Source organism: Neopelma chrysocephalum, unplaced genomic scaffold, assembly GCF_003984885.1.
Source record: "Neopelma chrysocephalum unplaced genomic scaffold, ASM398488v2 Primary Assembly neopelma1_73, whole genome shotgun sequence".
Classification (NCBI taxonomy): Eukaryota; Metazoa; Chordata; class Aves; order Passeriformes; family Pipridae; genus Neopelma; species Neopelma chrysocephalum.
Window position 1 is genome coordinate 252,146 of NW_020897733.1, and position 20,605 is coordinate 272,750.

The window sequence follows — 20,605 nt, forward strand, 5'->3', positions numbered from 1 at the left end:
ATGTGCAGGTAGCACAAGAACCCCTTTAAATATGTTGGATGGTGATGGTTTTATACTGTAGATCTGCTTAGCAAGGCAGCAGGTCCACAGACATCCACATGGAAGTGGTTTTTCTTCCTCCGTTGCTTTTTGTTTTTTTCCTAATTAATAAGATGCAGTAGTAGGCTTAGTTGGTATTGGAAATAAAAGCTAAGATGTTTGGAACCACTTTGTATTTCAAGCTCAGCTTTGGGATGAGCAGTCAGTGCTAGTGCGTTGTCAATATGATTTTGCGTCAGCCTGTCCTTAAATCTGCATTTGTTGATTTGCCAGGAAATAATTCCATGTGGTGAGTGTGAATTGTCTAATTGCACTCTCAACCTGCTGCTTTTATAGTAATGTGGTAAACTAAAATAGTTTTCTTTTATTCCAGGTGTTATCCTGGATTCATCCTGAGAGCCAAGCAACAATAACACGATGCAGTCAGCCATCAGTAGGCCCAAATGATAAACGCTGCAAAGAAGATGAAAAATACTTGCAGACAATAATGGATGCCAATGCTCAGTCTCATAAACTTATCATCTTTGATGCCAGGCAGAATAGTGTTGCAGATACAAACAAGGTAGGTTGGGAGCATAACCAGCATTAGTAGTTCTGTCTTTATTGCAAGGCTGGAGATTGAGTAAGAGGTGAGGATGTGGAGAACATGATGCTGAAAACTGATAAGAAAGGGTCCCTGAAGCGCGCAGGGGAAGGAAGGTAAGTTGCTTGCAGCATTTTGGAAAGGCTGGCAGGCAGCATGAAGATATAGCTGAGAAATTATGCAGTAAAGCTCACAGAAGACCAAAGGTTTCGTTAGTAAAGAGGGGAAGGTATGTGGATGTCTTATCATTCTAACCTATTGCAATTAGAATTTCTTTGACCTAAAGGAAAAAGTACTCTGCTTTTTCTTAGAAAAACAGAAGCCAAGAGTCTGTTTATATGTTTTTGTTAGGGCTAAAATAACCTCTCAGCAAATGCTAAAACCTGACCAAAGTAACTCTCTCAGCCTTATACTGAAGTCCTGTACATGTTCTTTTCTTTGTCTGTTTTTACTTTTTGAATGACAGGCAAAAGGCGGAGGATACGAAAGTGAAAGTGCCTACCCAAATGCAGAGCTGGTCTTCCTGGAAATTCACAATATCCATGTAATGAGAGAATCCCTGCGGAAACTCAAAGAAATCGTTTATCCTACCATTGATGACACTCGGTGGTTATCAAACCTGGACTCCACACATTGGCTGGAATATATAAGGGTAAGATGCTTTCGATGTAAAAAATCAATTGCTTTTTTAAACCATCTTTTTAACTTGCATTTCTGAAAATGTTCCTAAGTGGTCACTTTGAGTGCAGCGTTTTAAGCATTCCATAGTGACTTTGTATTTCCAGTTTTATGTATTGGTAGATAATGAGTTAATTCCTGATAGCACAGTGTCGTATTTACTGTTGGACAGTGTTTTATTTTCTTGAGAAGGAATGTTTGTGAGCGGTTCAGGGTTATCCCTGTTTTTTGGAAGAATGCCCTGGGAATTTCAGATTATATTTGAGCAACGGCCAAAAGGTCTTGACTGTGGATTCTGCAGTCTTTCTTATCCTTCCCTCCTTCAATGCAATGTTACTGTTCTTGTGATGGGCTGTTTCCTTGGGTTCTTTATAGTCAGTGCGCTATTGAGTTATCATCTACTCTATCATTTAACATAATACTTAAATAAATCACTACCACACTCAGTTTCACTAACCTTTGAAATTATTTTAGAGTAGATTATTTCATTACCACATTCACTCCCCTGTTTATGATGAATATGGATGGATTGTAATTTATTTTATTAGCAGCTGGCTCAAATGTCACTCATGCAAAACATGTTTGGGATTGTTCATTAGTTTTGCACTGTTAAGTAGTGCCTGCTGACAGCTGCAGGAGAGCCAGTAGAGGGAGCAAACAGAAAATTAAGAGTCAAATTTAATAATATTTTGGGAAGAGTTTAATTTTCTTGTTCTCTTGAATTTCAGGTATTTCAAACACCACAAACTGCAGCCTGATTTCTTAAAAGCTGCCATTCCCGAATGAATAGTCTTGATAGTATCTCCCTGGGCTTTTATCCAAGAATTCCTTGCCTTCCTTGCCTTTTTACTTGGCTTGTAATAGCATTAACAAATCCACAGCTTTACTCTAACACACCTACTGTTCTCTAGGCTCAGACCAGTGTGACTGTGTCCCAGTTTAATGCAATACATTACTGGAAATTCAATTTCCTACCCCCAGGCACTGACAGCACTTCAAAGATGGTTGAGGAGTGTCTGGGGAGGCAGCAGGAACGGTCTCTGTGTGTGAAGGCAGTAGTAAGAGGAGTAGAGTTACTTGGTGCTTTTTGCACACCCAGGGTGTTTCCTTATGCCCTCCAGGATATTTTCTGTCTTTCAGGGTAGAGCTTAATTATTTTTAAATCAATTCTCATTTTCTAAACCAATCCAAAGCCAGTTATTCATTAGGAGCCCTAAGTGAAATGGTTACTAAGTTCTGAAACATCTATAAAGGATAATAATAGTTTGTAGGGGAAGCTGTTTTCTAAAGGCTTTTGTCCAAAGTTGAATAAAGTGCTTCACCTACTCCACACATATTTGCTTAACTAATAGTAACTCTGTTTTCTGTCTCCTCTTCTCTGCTTATTGCCTGTGTCTGTTCTGTCCTTTATTTCCAGCTGTACTCCTTCAGAGGTACCTCTGTTCTCTTTAGGACAATTTAGAGCAAGTTATTGCATACCTGTATGTTATATAGATTATTATTAGTTTTCTGCTTTTATTGAAGACCAAATTACTTTAATATTTGCACTTTTTTAGTTCAGTAGAGCTTAGTAACTGAAGTAATCAGCAATTAACTTGTTCAGGCCATATAGGCACTTTGGTGTTGTTTCTTGGTATTTTCATCCTGGCATCCTTCAGTTTTACCATAAAAGATACGCTCAGTGAAAGATACAATCAATGAAAATTGTCTCTAAAGCTTGCTTCTTGAAATAGTTTGAAGACTGGTTTTGTGCACATCTTCTCCAGCCGATGCTGGCTTTCCTACTTCCCAGAAGATGGTTTTGCATGCCTGCGAAGGGAAAAGTGCAAGTATTTAGCAAGATTCCATTTTCTGATGTTGGAATGCAGAATAGGAATTTCTCCTGTGGTCCTATTTTTAGTGGTTGGGTTTTTTTCCCCACATATTTTTTGGTGCTGAGATGGGTCATGTTAGAGACAAATCCTCACAACAGAGAGTTTATTTAAGTTTAAAAAAAAAGCCTAGAGAGTGGCATCAGAGAACAAGAGTGGCGGGTTTTTTAGTGGGGAGAAGAATAACAAGTTCACACAGGTGATCTCAGTCCTGTGCCATCTCTGTCCTTTGCTCTCAGGCATGCTCCTGAATCCAGGCTATTGATGATCTGTTCAGGGGCTGAATATGATGTATACTCCATGCACCAACAAATCAGAACAGACTCCCAGCCAGGGGTTTCTAGTTTGTTTGGGTTGTGTTTTGATTCAGATTAGCTGGATGGTTTGTCCCTTTCTCTAAACTCAGTAGTTTCAGTTGAACTGAAAACAGAGAGAGAAAGAGCGATTGATTAATGTGAAGTGGACTTTGAAAACACTGAACTTTCAGCTTTTGGAATAGATTACAGTATTTTTGTCTTTTCATCGTAATACAGAATATCAATTAATTTAGAGAAGGGATTCCCAGGTTCCTTTGTTATGTGCTGCTGATAAAGGAGAGCTACTGGTGAGAACTCTCTCCTGGAAAACAGAGTGCACACAGCTTTTGTACCTCTAGGAGTATGCGTGACACCATTTGGAAACCTCTAATTTAAAGCAATGTCATTAGGATCATTATATAACTAATATGAAATGTTAAAAACATAATGACTTTAAAAGTGTAAAATTATAACTTTTTTTTTTTGGTAGAGTTTTCGTTAGCATTTAATATGCTTGTTTCTTGAATTTTGTTTGTTGAAGATGCTTCTTGCTGGAGCAGTGAGAATTGCAGATAAAATCGAATCTGGTAAAACCTCTGTAGTGGTTCACTGCAGCGACGGCTGGGACCGAACTGCACAGCTCACTGCACTGGCCATGCTAATGCTGGACAGCTATTACAGAACCATCAAGGGGTTTGAAGTTCTTGTAGAGAAAGAATGGATAAGTTTTGGACACCGATTTGCAATGGTAAGCTGGAAGGTTTAGTGTGGAATTTGTCACCTTCGGTGCTTTTATTTTGAATAGCATGTTTTCTCACTGTGCTCTGCTGTATTTTGGTTATTATCTCTGGTGTCCTTCTTTTAATGGTCTGAGTGTGTCAGGGAATTGTGATCTGTTCCTTTTTAACGGGAAATCTCCATGTGAGGTATAATAATAAAATAAATGAAAATGAAGTGGCTTGAACATGATGGTTAAAAAAAGTCACATGGCTTTTTTATGAGGAAGAGGGATTGTAACACATTGCTTCATCTTCAGCCAGCTTATGAATGGAGAAACAAGGAAAACAGTTAAGGTATCTAGAAGGTAAAATTGCTGAAACCATTACTCTGATTTAAGGTTGAAGTGTTTATTTAACACATGGACCAGTGGGGAATTAGAATAAATTGTTGTGACATTCTGTGGGCTCTGACTCTAAGATGGTTTAGGAGAAATGACATGTGATTATGGCAGGTGGATGTGGAATAATCACTGTTTCAGTACAGTTAAAGTAGATGTCTACCAGTTTTACCCACTGGTAGAAATCAATGGCTGTGCAGTAGAAGATGGGGAAACAACAGGCACAGCTTTGTTGACCAAGGGTCTCTCCAGCTCTGCTCAACAGCAGATGCATGTCTGTAAGTGAATATGGGGATGCGTTTGTAGTAGTTGGAAAATACAGGTTAGTGTTATGGAAGATTTGCTTGTCTTGTTCACCAATGGAACATATTTAAGAGTTGCTGAGCTTTACAGTGTTGGGAGGGTGCTGTAAACGCCCCAGACTGAAATGAAGTGTGCTTTGACTTTCAGCGAGTAGGGCATGGAGACGATGATCATGCGGATGCTGACAGATCTCCGATTTTCCTTCAGTTCATTGACTGTGTTTGGCAAATGACAAAGCAGGTAAGATGCTTAAGAGGGTATTTCTATGAGGTTTCAGTCTTTATCTTGCAAATGTAATTCATGTAGGAGAACACATTCCTTTGCAGTAGCATGGTTGTGCTGTGGCTGCACTGTGCACACAGAGGGAAAATTTCTCCTCAAAAGTGAGGTACGAGGAGATAGAGTAGAAGTATTGTCTTGAAATCAAAATACCAGCAATTCTTTTTGTTTAAAATAGGCTTTCAGAGGATTCCCTGATTGCATGAATGAGAGTTATTGATAAATGATACAAATGGTTTGCACTGCATGTTCACGTGGATTTATATTGTCCTCAAGAAAGACCAAAAATCTAGGCTGATTGCAAACTGAGGGCAGGAGAGAGTTATTCTATATATATATTTCAAATGTAGATGTTTTCATTGTTATGCAGACAGGACAGCATTTCTAACACACAAGCCTATTCTTTGGTAAGTTTTCTTACTCCCACTGCTGCTGTTATCTCTGGACCATGGGAGATGTTTGAAATTAGTGATACTTAAGATACCAAATATTGAGCTTCTCATTTTTGTTCTGAAAAGTTAAATTATCGAATGGCTTTAGCCATCATTTTTCTTACTTGTACCTCCATGAGCAAAAACCTGAGTTTTTTCTGAGCTTTTATATCGCTGTTCTTTATTGAGGTTACTGAAGTAGGTTGTCCACATGAAGACTTTACTTCCAAGTGAATTAGAAGTGCTTGGTGCTTGACTCCTTTTTTTTTCCTCTATTTTTTCTTTCCCCATTTCTCTTCTCTTTTTTTTTTTTCCTCCTAGAAACTAACATAGATCTGTGCTGTTATGGTAAAAGCTGTTAGTATAGTATGTGATTTGTTCTGAAGAGAGAAAGGTAACAGTCTGGTTCTATATGATCCTAGCACTTCCAGGTATCTTACGTTAGCCTTCTTGTTCTGAGCATGGTTCTTAAAACCTTACACCATAGTTTCCAAAACTTGTGTTCAAAACCAAAGTTCCCTGCTGGTACACTGGGCCTTTGTCCAGGGTGTCTTGTAAACTTTCTCTTTCTATATATCTGTGTTTCAGCATTAATGTGCTGCTTAGTATGGCTGGAGAAAATAAATGTAAAATTCTGTCCCTCTTTCAGAGGAGAGCTAATAACAATAGCAGAGAGAAGCAGTTCTAAACACCTGGTAGGAACAAAAGTCCTCTGGGGAGTTCCTTAATTGAGAGCAGCCTCTTCTATTTTTGTGATCTCCCTTGCTGCCTCTTATTTCTTGCTATAAACAGTTTAGTTCCCTCTAGTTTAAAAAACAGAAAGGGATGGGGGCAGGGGGAGAATCTGTGAAACATTTTGCCAATACCACATCTGTTCAAAACCTGAATCCAGAAACTGTTCTGAAATTCGTGGACACCAGTGGCATTGAAAAATCATTAATGTTACACAGGGATAACATGGTTCTTGAACAGTTCCTGCCTACTTATTTCTATTTTTTAGTTGACTTGAACTCCTAGAGAATAGATGTGAAGACTGTGATTACCTTGACACGGACTTTTGAAAAGCAGGATTCTGTTTTATCCTTGCGTAGATACATCACTTGCTCATAAAACAGTGGTAGTTTCATGCTTTAGAGTTCATGGTAAACATATGTGAAATGTTCCAAAGCTCAAATAAGTGTTAATGACTGCATGAGGGTGTAAAGGCTCGGGTTTGGGCATGGGCTCAAAGCAAGCAAATTTGCCCTTTTGGGTTCTAAGAGTTACATTCTTAAAACAGTCGACTTAATAAAGTGAGAGAATCTCTAACTTCCCACTAAGATACAAATTTCCAGACAGCTTCAGACAATGAAATTTAATCCTTGACAGCCTTATATTTTCCCTTGGTTTTATGGTCTTCGTGACACACAAATACAATAACAGAGAACTTGAGAGAAGTACATTGACATCAGATTTTAATAAAAAAACATATGGTGAAGTGATTTCCCTCCTCTGTTAGTAAATTCTGGTGATTTTGAATAGCAGATGTCAAATTGGAAAGGCCACATGTGAGCTGATGAAATACTGATGCCCTGTTAAAAATGAAACAGAACTGTAAAATTTGCATGTAGCACTGCAGCATCAGTAGTAACTTTCTACCTTTCATGCACAGAACCCTCACAGGAGGAAAAGTCTGTTTAAAGTTGGCAGACAGTTTCATCCTGTTTGTAACTGGGTGTCAGCTGTTGCTGGAGATGCATTAGATGCATTTTTCACTGGATTCAGCAGTGCACTCTGTGTTCAGTTAACGTGATCCAGTCTGTTCTGCAAAGTGCTCCAGAGTGAAATGTAACTGTAGCACAGAACGAGTTCATTGATTAAAAAGCAAGTTTATTTTGCATGTCTCCGAATCAAATGCCACTTGGCATCATAAGACTTAACAAGAGAATTCCTTTTTTAAGTGCCTCCTTTACAAAAACCCCTAACAACTCCAGCAGCATCAAGTGGCAGATTTTAATGACCCGTGTGTGTTCTCACAATTAGTGGATTTGACAAGAAGTAAATTTTCATTTGGGGAATTTTTCCACCTGAATCTTCAAACAGACGCTAATGGGCTTGGAACTACAGAGGAAGGCATTTTTAGGTCAGTGATTTTTCAGCAGCAGTAATAGAAGCTTTACAGTCTTGATACATCAGCTCCAACAGTACAACTCTTGTATCCAAAGACAGGCCTTCAATAAAGTGCTATCACTTATTAAAAAATTAGTTGGAGTGCAACCACTGATGTATGGAATTTTGAATATGCTTCACTGGATTGGAATAGTGGCCATGTCGGCATCCGTCTGATTAGTATGGACCTGTCACAGCACAGAACCCTGATGTGACAAGGCTCATTAAATGCTTTCAGTTAAAGAGGGTCCCTTTAGGAGAGGCTTTGTCTTCAAAGTTTTTTCCAAATATCATTTTGATGCTTTGCAAATTATTTTTGCTCTCTGTATCTGATTGCTGCTTTGGGCTGGACACAGCAGATTGGGGTCTCAGACCCCACTCGATTTTCTCCTGACTTGGTTTGGCACACCTGCTTGTCAAGTTCTGTTCATACTTATTTAAAATCATAGCTGTTTTGGTAACATCCTTGTTTTGTAATTAAGTTCCAGCACGGTTTCCTAGAGAGAAGGAAGTGCTGTAAGTAATAACTTTTGAACATGACTGAAAAAGAGAATTTGATAATCTTAAGTTCCTGTATGTTTTCTGAAAACAAGTGGTTGGGAGGTGAAAACAACCCGTGATTTGTGAGAGGACCCCCAGTGTGAGCTGTGCTGGTGAACAGTGTGCAATCTGTAAGAGAGTCAGAAGGAGGAAGGTTCCCATTCACTTTCTGAGTAATGATGTTGATAATTTCCTTACTCAAAATTTTCAGTCAAAAGTTGGTATATATTAGCTTGGAAAGAGAGTGTTTTTACAATGTTTGACTTCCATAAATCTTCTTTTAATAGAACATTGTTTGAAACTTAGATCTTTCTGGGTTTAATACAAGCACACCCATTGTGTGTTATTCAGCTCTTTACTTTCAACATGAATAAACATTTGCCTTTCATAAATCACAGATGACACTGAAGAGGAATTTCTGGATCAGCTAGTTCACCCACAGTCCCAATTGCTGTGTTATTACTCCTAGTTATACTTATTGTCTTCTTTTATTTAAAGTAGCTCTTGAGTCACTTGCCAAGGTGTTCAGTATTCTTCAGTGTCAAATAACAGAAACCAGTCCTCTGCATTTCTCTGTATAGCAAGAAATTCTGCCTCATGAATCTGTAGCTTTGCCTTTTAGACTTCTATAAAGATTTAGTCCTTTAGTGGGAATGAAAAAATTTTGTTTCATTTGTCCTGAAAATTAGTCTCTCATAACATTCTCTTTCATGTTAATGAGAGAAATGCTACTTCTTAAGTTTTCTTTTAGTCTTCTCAATTTTTTATTCTTCTAAATGTCTGTCATTGCATATCTGTGTTTGCAACCCTTGTCATATTGAACACAAAGTTATTTTGACACATCAAGCCGTGTGTAGTCCTATCATAAAATTCGGTTGAAGAAGGACTTTTTCTGTCTGAATGGTTAACAGCCCAAGCAGTTTGCAGTGATTTCTTCCTTTATGATTCTTGGAGCGCTACAGATTAAAAGAAACATTTTGAGTGTTTTCAGATTTCTAGCTCTTTTTCCTAGAATGTATCAGGTAACCTCTGCTTGTGAATAAAATACCTAATGGTGCTCAGGGGAATAACGGTTCTTTCATTTCAGATGTACAGGATTTACTTTCCAGTACAAAAGAAGAGGGATTAAAGGCTTATTGTATATGGCTGGTAGTAAACTCAAGGGGTGAAATGGAGAAAAGTAACTTACTTGGGTAGAAAGTTAAAGACAAATTTTAAATATATGTTAAGCACAATGTATGTGCAGCAGTCTTTATTATCTGATTCATTGCATATTAGAAAAGGAAATAACTCTTAAATGCCATCATCTTGTTGTTTCTTTTCTTTTTTCTTTTTTTTTTTCAAAAATGATCTCTTGTAACAAGAGATAAAAAGTATATATTGAAGAGGGTTTGTAGTGAGAACAGAATACTGTTAGAGCATCTTAAAATGGATTGCTTTGTATCACATTAGCTAATGCTTGTACTCTAGTATACTTGGATAACGAATGTAAAGTTTGTCTCTGAGAAGTATTTATAAAGAAGTACATAGGTGGAATGTATTGCAGTGAGAGTTACTGAAATTCCTGAGTTTTCCTTGAAATAATCCCTAAATAATAAGGAAAAAAATCTTACTTAAATCTCTTGGTTATTTTTATGTCCGAGTTTCTTCCTTTCTATACTGCTTAAAATAAAGTTTAAAGTAATTTTGCCAATTTTTTAATTTCAGTTTCCTGCAGCCTTTGAATTCAACGAGTTATTTTTGATCACCATTCTGGATCACCTTTACAGTTGTCTCTTTGGTACTTTCTTATGCAACTGTGAAAAAGAGAGATTAAAAGAGGTAAATAATTACTGTTATGCACATTCTTAGTTTGCTGATTTTATGCAAGAATGCTTAGAATACAAGAGCTAAGAACATTTGAGCTGTGGGTTTGGGATACATTTGTCACATAGTCTTAAAAGACAATGTGCACATGAAATTTTCATGGTATGAGAAATATATACTGAATGCCCTGCTATTAAATGAGGTGGCACTTATGTTTCTTTAGTTATTATGTGTTCAGGGGGTTGAGGGTTTTAGTAAGTTGTCTTGCAGGTATTTTTAGCCAACATACACAATTATAAATAATAGTAATTATCAAATTATATTAGCATTTATTTCACTATTTCAAAGGAACTCTTAACGCTGACTTTACAGGTCACTATAGGACATAGAAGTTATGGTTGAAGACTACAGAAATTTAAATTATCTAAATGAAATTAAATTAACTCAGTGAAATACTATAGGTTTGTGGGGAAAAAATTTAAAATGTTATTAATATTCCATGTACACTTTTGCTTACTTCTGGCTTTGTTGTTTTAATACTTCATATTTTCTAAAGCAAGTTGCAATTCCGTACTATGTTCAGCTTTGCTGTTTTCTTGTGGTTTGTCTCTGCTGCTTCTGTAGGGGAAAAGTTGCATGTAAATTCCACAAGATGGAGCTGAATAACATGTTCTCAGCAAATGCAGTGTTTCCAGACAGCTTTCTTTCATAAATGAATAGTCAGATGTAATTCTCAATAAAGAAATGCAATTTAAGACACAGCGGTAGTAGAAACACATGCTTTACAATGCTGAAGGAGTGTAAAATTGCAAGATGAATCTGATACAAGTTCAGGTTTACAATCTTTGATCTAACCATTATTATGCTGGTTAAATTTAGGGTAGTACAACTTTCAGAAGTGCAAATAAAGGTAAAATAGGCAATTTAAAGCATAGTATCAATTGATAGGAGCAAGTAGTATGAGTGGGAAAATTGAGTAATTATTTTTCACAGGTGCTGTTTTGGATCTTCTAAACTACTGATCTCTTCACTGATTTTTCTTGTCAAAGCTAGTATATTTTTTTTTGATTGGTTGGTTGGTGAGTGTGTAGCTATATATTTAAGTAGCTGTAAACATTGCTGTAAATTATAAGCAGTACAAGTTGCTTTTGCTCATCTGGACTTAGTGTCTCTGAAAATAATATAAATCTCCTTTCTCTGTTAGCCTGAGACCAGCATAAGTGTTCAAATGTTTTGCTAAAGTTTTAAGGCTGTTTAATGATCAGCTACTGGAAGTGTTCTCAGTCACCTTGCAATTTTCTAGTAGATAAGGTAAATTTCACAGGCAGAATTACTGATATATAGACATTAACATCATACTTCAAGTTTTTGTAATCCATGTAATTAATTTTTTTACCATTTTTTTTCCATCAGGAGGTGAGCACTAAGACTGTATCACTGTGGTCCTACATAAACAGCCAGTTAGACGAGTTCACAAATCCTTTCTATGTGAACTATGAAAACCACGTCCTGTATCCTGTTGCCAGTCTGAACCATTTGGAACTGTGGGTGAACTACTACGTCAGGTGGAACCCGAGGATGCGGCCTCAGGTATGAGCTTTCACGTGTCTTTTATGTTTTAGTGAAGATCACAGAGATTAAGAGAAATTACTGGTTTTTGTAGTGTTGAATGCAGCATTTAATTTCAAAAGTGCTCGTCTGTTGCACGTATTTCAGCTGATAGGGAAAAAGGTGATTGTGTCAAAGAAGATGCAGGATGTGTTCAAACTTGGAAAAAGGATGTTTTCATTCAAGTCACCAGTAGAATAGGGAGTTACAGTATTACTGTATTGGCTTGTGAAAGGTAACAGGTTAACAGTCTTTGTCATCAGAAGATTACTTTTATACCACTTCTATGATACTTTGTAACCCTTTTTAATACCTTTATTGCCCTTAACCTTCTTGTAGAGTTTTGTGTACCTTTGTTTTTAATCATGTTTTGCCCTTTACCAACTATGACATAAAATATAGCAGCAGTTTCTGAAAGAATTGGAGTGTATACTGGCTCATTTTGCAGGCTTTCTAAACTTAGCACCACATAGATGCTTGTTTTCAATTGACCTTTACGATTTCAAGCTGGCATACTAAAGATTAAACACTTGCTATACATGCTCCTCGATTCATCCAGTTTTTGTTCTTATAAGTAACGTCTGCTATTCAGATAAATCTCTTAAATCTCGTCAGACGAATACTCCATATGCTCTCTTGCTTAGAAGTCTGAAGGAAGAACATTCAGATTTTGTCACAGCCATAATATGTCTGAGAATGCTACAGCATCTCTTTATTAAGGTAACATTCTGAGATACCCCCCAGCATATTATGATAAATTACCTGTATTAAATGACTGCCTGAAAGCTGCTTTCATCTTGGAGTGTTAGAATGAGATGTGAGTTTCAGATTTATTAGGCATCCACCAGTCAGAGGCTGTTGTAAAAGATGGTGTTCCAAGGTAGATTTCAAGGACAGTACACTGGTAGAAGTGCAGGTATCTGAGAAGTACCTTGTAAGGTCCTGGAAAAGTCTGGATTAGTTACCTTCTCAGTGAGGTGTTTCCTCTGAGCTGCTTTGTTTCTCTCAATTGTTAAAACTTTGAAAGATCGCGTATTTTAAGTTTTATCATTTTTAAAGTAAAATTGTCAACTGCTTTTTAGCAAAATAACATCTTTCCTTTAGCCTGTTTGCTGAACACCATATTGGATGGTTTATGCTCATTTTAGTGTAACTGACTGCAGCAGTGTCAGTTTATTACTTGTATTTGATTGAGCTCTGTAGGCCCTGAGAGCAAGCAGTCTTTGTAAACACACATGAAAGCTAGTCCTGGTCTGGAAGAGGGGAGGGTGGGGAAGAGATGACATGAGAAAATATCAGAGCTGTCATCTGCTTAGTGACAAGCCCTGCTCACTGTCCTGTTGGAGAGCACTCTGCAGGCACTTTGGCACGTGGGACCCACTGGTCTGTGAGAGCAGGTCCCTCAGATCAGCAGCTGAAGGTAATAAAATGTGATGGTCCTGGTAACTGCCTTAGCTTCACTACCACGTGTTTTTCTTGAAGTACTTATAGAACTGTTTCAACTTTTTAGTTCTACCACGTAAGCTTTGTCTTGTGGAGATACATCATCCCTTTCCTCTTGTCCCTTGCCTGAATTTATGTGATATTTATGACAAATATTTGGAAGTGTTTCCCATCTACTTGGATAAATTTGCTGCAGAAATTACAACTTTTTGATGCAGAATTGCAGTCTAATTATGAAAGCACAAACTCATACAAGCAAGTAAATAAGCTCTTTGTAATCACAATATACTAAGTGTGCTTTCCTCTGTGTTTCCATTGTCTGATGTCACACCCTTTTAACTGATTCAGTAACATTCAGACCCATTCCATGACAGAAAAAAAGACAATGACCCTTGTGACGCCCAGCAGGTCTTCACTTATCTTCAGTGAAAGAATTTCTTAATCAGTGAATTTATTAAAAGAATGGGCATCCCTGCATACTGATAAAGGTGATTTTCTTGAATGCCTTTTAATATGTACTCTTGGTTTTCAACTAAATATAAGGGAAAATAAAACAAATTTAATGTGAATGAAGAGCTCTCTGATGAATAGCTCAAGGCAACCTCACGTTTCATCAGCTGCAAAAACATCTTCAGGAAACTAGGAAATGTTTATTGTTTTCTGGGAGCTCACCAAAAAGGAGAAATGCCCAATAGGTGAATTTTAAAGGAAGATTAATAATAGTCCTTTAATATAATCAGAATGGATCTTTCATACCTGTTTTTGACCAACTTTGTGTTAGGGGAGAGAAAACTCATAAGAGCAGAGGGGCAGGTTTTCGTTTGAGGCAATATTTTAGGTTTTCTAATTTCAGCTTGATTAGTGAGCTTGAATCTTTAAATGGACTGAGAGAAGTTAATCATTGCACTTCATTGCCTTTTCTGTTGGAAATGAGCATATATGACCTTTCATTTTTTTAATTTTAGAATTACTGAATGCTAACTTGATATAACCATTAATTTTTGCATTATTGTACTCTGTCTTCAAATATCTGTGTCTCATCAGACCTTTACCAGCGTGGTAAGGTCTGAGCATACTCTTAATTGCACTAGGACATACAGAGTTTAGGATTATTCTTATGTTCTGTAAAGAAAAGATTACTTAGAATGATATATCTTCAGTTCAATCTGAGTTTTGTGGAAGCCTGAGATGGTGGTTTTGATAGTGTTTAATTGCATCAAGAGCCCTGTTTATTTTGCACTGCAATAGATCCTGTGCACGTAGGTGACACACAGCCTCCTTCCATAGGGTTCAAAGCTCAGGAGTCTGAGAAGTGAACACTGTGGAAAATTCTAGGTTAAATGTGGATATTTCTTGTAGACTCCCCTTTTGCTAAATTGTGCTTCAGCAAGGTCATTCTAATTCTTAAGTGAAATGAAATGTTCTGTGGTTTGAGTTTGGAGGTGTTACATCATTATTGACTTCTTGTCCCGAGAAAATTAGATAGATTTAAATTCTATCTTACTTGAGTTCATTGACTGAGAAAACTTTTTTCAGATTTGTCCTTCCCTTCAGTTGGAGAAATGCATGTTTGTATATGACATCTGGAAGATAAGTTCTTCCATTCTCTCATACAGAGGTGTGGGCTCTCTAGCTACCTGCTCCTGGGCTTTCAGATGACCCTACTAGTCTGGAATACATAAGATAATATGATTCTTTTGAATTTTTTCAGTTGATATATATTTCCCTTTCCTTTTCCATGTAGTCATTCTGACCTCTTCTTGACACTGGTTTCAGGAGCTCTGGCTGCCAGATGTCATTAGTTATCTGCTTGGGCAACTCTGGAAGGTGGGGAGAGCACAGCAATTATATTCCTGAGTATGACTTCTGAAGCAGCAGTGTTTTGGAAGCAGTATACCCTTATCATTCATATATGCAGAGCATGAGTAAAAGTTCTGGTCCTTTTAATTCAAGCTGTGTCTTGCTGTGTGAGAGGCAAGGAAAATAATGTATTTTAGTCACCAAATTTTGCATAGTCCATTAGGATGTGTTTAGTTGGTTTTATGCCTTCTGGGAAATGGCATTTTAACCCTTGGAGGTCAGGGCTTAGTTTTGTTTTGGTTTTATGTAGGGTTTTTTATCCTTCTATGCCTGATCATTTTTCTTCAAGCTCTGTTCTTTAAATTTGGTCACAGTGTTAGTGATAATATCACAGGAATCCTTATCATTTTTTCAAATTCATTCTTTTCTTTGTGTGTGGACTGTCATCCAGAGTAAAAGGCTAGCACCATCTATAACTTAGAAATTCAGTTCAGCTACTGAATCATCTGCTAAAGGCAGTCCTGGAGCTTCTGTGAAAATCCAGGGAAAGTCTGTTGGTAGGTTAGCAGCTCACTTACAGAAATGAAAGTAAAACTGCTTGTTCAGTATGTACAGAAATTACTGTAAAGCATATAAATACCTTACAATTGCTGCTTTTATTTATGCTATGTATAGAATTGCAGAAGGATTTGATGTGTTGAACAGTTGTGATGTCAGCTGAACTTCAATGTCAATAAACACAAAATAGTGTATACTGAAAACAACAAATAGCGTGCTAAGTGTCACTGGGAAAATTGCTGAGAATAAACTGGAAAACATAATTACTGACATGCTTTATCCTACATATAACAGGATAACATATAACTTACTGCATGGAACTTACTACCTGGCACATGGGATGTTGGTATTTATCACATTGCTTGGTGTGTTCCTTTCTGAGTATGTTGACATTGGTTGTAATATTTTTTAAAGTTCATACATTTGATTTTATCACCATTTTGTGGCAGGACAAAGCCATTGTATGTCTCTGGAACTGCCTGGCATTGCTGGCCTCGAGTCCATCTTTTTGCATGAAAGAATGAGGCGGGAGATGTCAAAAGGAGCCACCTTGTAGATTAGATAACTGAGTGTTGCCTAGCAAAGGAGATTTCATTCCTGCAGTTAGCAGAGTTTCTTGTGAGATGGGGCAAAAGTTTCATGCAGTGCCTGGTAGTTTCTCTCTAACGGGGTGTCAAGATTTCTGCAGATAAAACTCCCAGCATTCAATTTATATGGACTAAAATAGAGACTAACTGCCTATCCTGGATGCTGAAAGACTCTGTAGTTATTTAAGGAAAAAAAATTGGTGTCCTGTAATGAGCACAGGATCAGAACATGCACAGAATGAGAGAAACTAGTACTGTGCAAATTATCTTCATTTTTGTGAGTTTCTAACATATTTTGAAGGGCAAGCACTCAAATAATTGCTCTCATCTATCAGATGTCTAAATCTAAATGGGCTGTAGGTTTTAACAAGCAATGGCATCAGCTTGTAGCGTGTACAGTTTCCCAAGTCTGGTTGAATCTAGCAGTTGTTTGCAAAAATCTCTGTTCCAATTCCCACCTGGTAGGATTCCTAATAATTTCTGTTTGCTACTCCTTGCTTTTCCAGAAGGCTGGGGGGTTTTGCTTGGTTTCTCAGGAGCAGACCTCTACAATAAGTGTGGAAGTATTGATTATTATTGGAAGCCACTGTCTTCGTCATTTGAGACTGGCTTTCGCTGCAAGTATCCTGTTAATTAGGCTTTAAAAGCAAGACTGTCAGAGTTCCAGCTCTTCATGAAGATGAGCAAAAAAGCTCAAGTGAAAGATAGTGTTGTCTTTCCAATGCACAGAGTAGGTTTTTGGAAAACTGACAGTCCTAAGTCAAGCAATGAATTTAAAATAACCATTTTCCTCTGCAGCCTTTCTTCCGTGTTGCTAAAATAGATAAAGTGTGCTCACTGAACAAGACAAAATGCATTCAGTGTTGAACAATTTTCATTTGAATGACTGTCCTTGAGCTAGTACAGTAATACACACTAGATATCCATCCAATTAAGACTTGGCAGTACTATAAGTGAGTAGCTATTATAATTTCTCTTACACGTATTCTTGTGTTGACAAATTTTGCTGTCCAAAAGCACTTGAGGATCCTGAAGGATTCCTTGGGAATGAAAACCTGAAAATCAATACTGAAAGTGAACTGTAGTAATTCTGTGAAGAGGAAAGTTTGAATTTTTGAGGGAATGGAGCTGTCTTATGTCCAGGTGGTTTTTATATGGGATGCAGCATGTACATTGTATAGCATAATTATAGTTTCTGTGTGGAGATAATGTAAAAAAACCCCAACTTTATCTTTCCCAAGCAGGAATAAGTTATTATAACTGTGAAACGATATGTGCTGAGAGTTACACTACACCATGTTCTGATTTTGAAGTAGGTGGGTAATTCAGTTTAAAAAATAGTTTCGTATCAATTGTATTTTAAGCAATAAAGAATGTTTTTAGCAGTGTTCTTAAATATTTTTCAGCTCATTGTAGACAGTAGGTACCTTGTATTTAAAGTGTAGGAAAAGTGTCTGCTTTGGAATGAAAGAGACAGCAAAGGTAGCTCATCAGGAAAGTAAAACCCCACTCATTTTAACTGGTTAATTTGCAGGAACCTACAATCAGTTCTTTCTGGGTGAAGAATGTTACTTGGCTCACTCAATTTTGCAGCATTTTGCTGCTTCTTACTGGTTGGGGATGTGGTTTCAAGTATTGCAAGTATCATTAGCAGTGGGAGAATTATCTCAAGTCTTAAAGGGGAAAGAGACTGCACGTACCAGAGAGGAAAAAACACCCTGGGGATACAGGGCAGCAATACTTGTATCTTAGATACAAGTGCCAGTTTTGTTTTGGAATGATAAACTTCTAATCTGTTTTTTGTAATTTTATGTGATTAAAGAACTCTATTTCTGTTTCTTATAAAATAGTTCAGAATTTTTTGATGAGGTTAACCTGTTAACCCACCAAAATCTGTTAAAATTAATGTAGTGCATTCACCTTTACGTTTCTACTTTAATTTTACAGGAATGTTTTGTTAAATCACGGAAATGAAATTTATTGTTTTTCAGCACATTGAGGTAATAATTTGAATAGCACAAGAAAAACACCCTCAAGAGCAATGGCCAGGCAATTTTCCAGCCCAAGCAAACCACAGATGTGCTGCAGGGTTAGGTTTCATCTGTGTAGGCTCCTCTCGTGCAGCAGAAGTAGGTCTGTGCTTTTCCCTTGCTTATGGACAGGAATAATGGACCTGGCTGTAGCAGCCAGGTGTTTGTTGCCTGGCAGCATCACTGTGGGGATGCTGGTGTGACAAAGGAAGGGCTGCACACTCTACTGAAATGTGTGGAGTGGAGCAGCACAAATAACTTGAATGCGTCTGGGTGATGGGTCCAGAGTCATCTTTTGAGCTTCCACTCCTAATTTGAGAGGCAGGATGAGAGAGTAGAAAACAGTACAGCTGCTGTCAGCCTCCCAACAAATTCATGTCAGGCAAATCAATTACGTGATTTCTTAACAAGACTGCAATAAAAGCTTGCCTTGGAGACACTACTTGTGCTGTGCAAGGACACACTTCTAAGGTTAAGGTGGTAACAAGATCTTTTAATAAACGATTTTCTCCAAACTTCTTGTTCCTTACAGAATCTGTCACTCTTCCACTTCCTTTTATTCCTAACAGTGGCAAAGTAAAGGAGAGCCTCGTTCACAGCAAGCCATTACAGGTGTTATTGTGAAGGTTGTTGGACCCCTTTCCTTCTGAAGAAGGCTTTGTTTGAGAGAGAAATGACATGCTGATATAGAATGGTGTGAGGTGACAAAAATGGAGATAGTTATCTGTAAGAATTTGCATGGGGTGGTAAGAGGAGACACTGACAGCAACAGGTCTGCCTGGGGATAAGTCTTTAGGAAACGTGGAAATGAACTAAAGTTCTTTTGTTATTATTATTTTAATGGTTTTTGTGACAAAATTCATTTGACAATGCTTCATCCTTTTACTTTTCCTCCTCCTTCCGAGATGGAAGGAGGCTTCCAGAAAGCATCGTAATTCCAGTTCTGTTTGGTTCTCTGAATGGTTTAATTAAAAACAAACAAGCAAAAAAACTCCCCAAATCACATAACTTGAGTTTGAGGGTTAGGGTTAGGGGGTTTGTTTTGAGCATTTTCCCCCGTTTTCACTCTGTCTTTTCATTTTTTCTCTTTTGAATTTGTTGAGGTTTTTTTTAAACAGGGGAGTTACAGTAGCAGCATTGAAGACATCTGGGGGAAAAGACAGCTCCCCATGCCTGGCTGATTTTCAAGTCTTACTATAAGAACTTCTGTAATACTTCAGCTGCCTCTACCACCTTTTCCTTACTCCATGAGTATGTCATTTTAACATGAACCTTTATCACTAAAAAATCAGTCATTGCTGCTTGAAAATGCTCAACACTTCCCTAGACTGAATCTGATTTCTTACTTCATGAAATTAAAGTATGTGTTGGAAGTTCAGTGTGTGAAACCTATTTTTGGAACTGTTTTACATCAGTGTGCACCTACATGATGCTGTGTTACTGGCAACCAAAAAGAATCTTTCCTGGGAAAGACTTGAAATAGAAAACCCCTCATGTTTACACTACTATATGAAATGGCATGGTGGTATTTATGGAGCACTGTCTTGCAGTGTTTACATCTAACACACCCTTATTAAAACATGGCCAATAATTTTTTTCCAATTATAAGACCCTACTCTGCCTTCCTTACAGCTTTGCTGGGCTCTAATGATTTGTGTTGAGTCACCAAGTACGTGTGTCTGACTGAATTGTTTTGTAAAACTTAATCCAAGAAGGCTCAGTTGCTTATGGGAATGTGACTGAGAAAAATCTTTTCCCATATGAAAATATGGTATTGTGAACTTCTGTTGGGGCGAGGGGCTGTTTTTCTGTAAATATTCCCTCTCTAGGGCAAACATGGGATTTTAGCAAGAGAGATTGTGTTTCAGAAACACGCCTGCTCATATCCTGGAAGAAATTCATCCAATTTAGAGGTCTGAGGCTATAACAATCTCAGTGAATTCTCAAGGACTGAGAATAAATAAAAGGACTGAGAGACAGAATCTGTGAGAGAGTTATCACTAACTGGGAATAGGATCTAGGACTGAATAATGCTCCAAGTGCTAGAGGTGTTTGCTTTCTGTTCAACCCATGGAATACAGTCTGGGAAAGCAGACTGGGGGGGACATGCCTGCAGACAAAGGAAGAGTTGTCTCGTGGGAGAGAGAGCATGATGCTGCTCCAGAGAAATTAAGTTTCTCCCTGCCTTTGCCACAGGATTCCTCTGTTATAAGGGAGCTCACCTGGAGCAGTCATTCTGTGTGTGCTCCTTATTTAATGGGTGTCCTGCTTGCTACCCAGTTGGCCCAGTTGCAGAATTCCCAAGTTCTCTGTTAAACCAATTGGAGATCCAAGGTACACAAAATTAGGGAGGTGCCAGCTTCAGATCCTTGTGTTAGTACTCCCATACCTCATTAGGGTGCTGTAGAAATAAATTTGTTTCTTGACATGAGATGAAAGTACAGAAGAGGAAACTTAAACATCTTAAGTTCAGAAGAGGAAACTTAAA

At 37.7% G+C, this 20,605-nt stretch overlaps 1 protein-coding gene across 4 annotated transcripts in view; it reads left to right on the top strand.

Moving 5' to 3' along the window:
• Nucleotides 1-20,605, top strand: part of MTMR1 (myotubularin related protein 1) — a 35,332-nt gene that overhangs the window by 10,194 nt on the left and 4,533 nt on the right. For all 4 annotated transcript variants that reach the window (XM_027687063.1, XM_027687064.1, XM_027687066.1 and 1 more), the window contains 6 exons: nucleotides 413-601; nucleotides 1,089-1,274; nucleotides 4,009-4,215; nucleotides 5,035-5,127; nucleotides 9,993-10,106; nucleotides 11,505-11,681. In XM_027687063.1, the coding sequence (XP_027542864.1) occupies nucleotides 413-601; nucleotides 1,089-1,274; nucleotides 4,009-4,215; nucleotides 5,035-5,127; nucleotides 9,993-10,106; nucleotides 11,505-11,681 (966 nt within the window). The remainder of the gene's footprint in view (nucleotides 1-412; nucleotides 602-1,088; nucleotides 1,275-4,008; nucleotides 4,216-5,034; nucleotides 5,128-9,992; nucleotides 10,107-11,504; nucleotides 11,682-20,605) is intronic.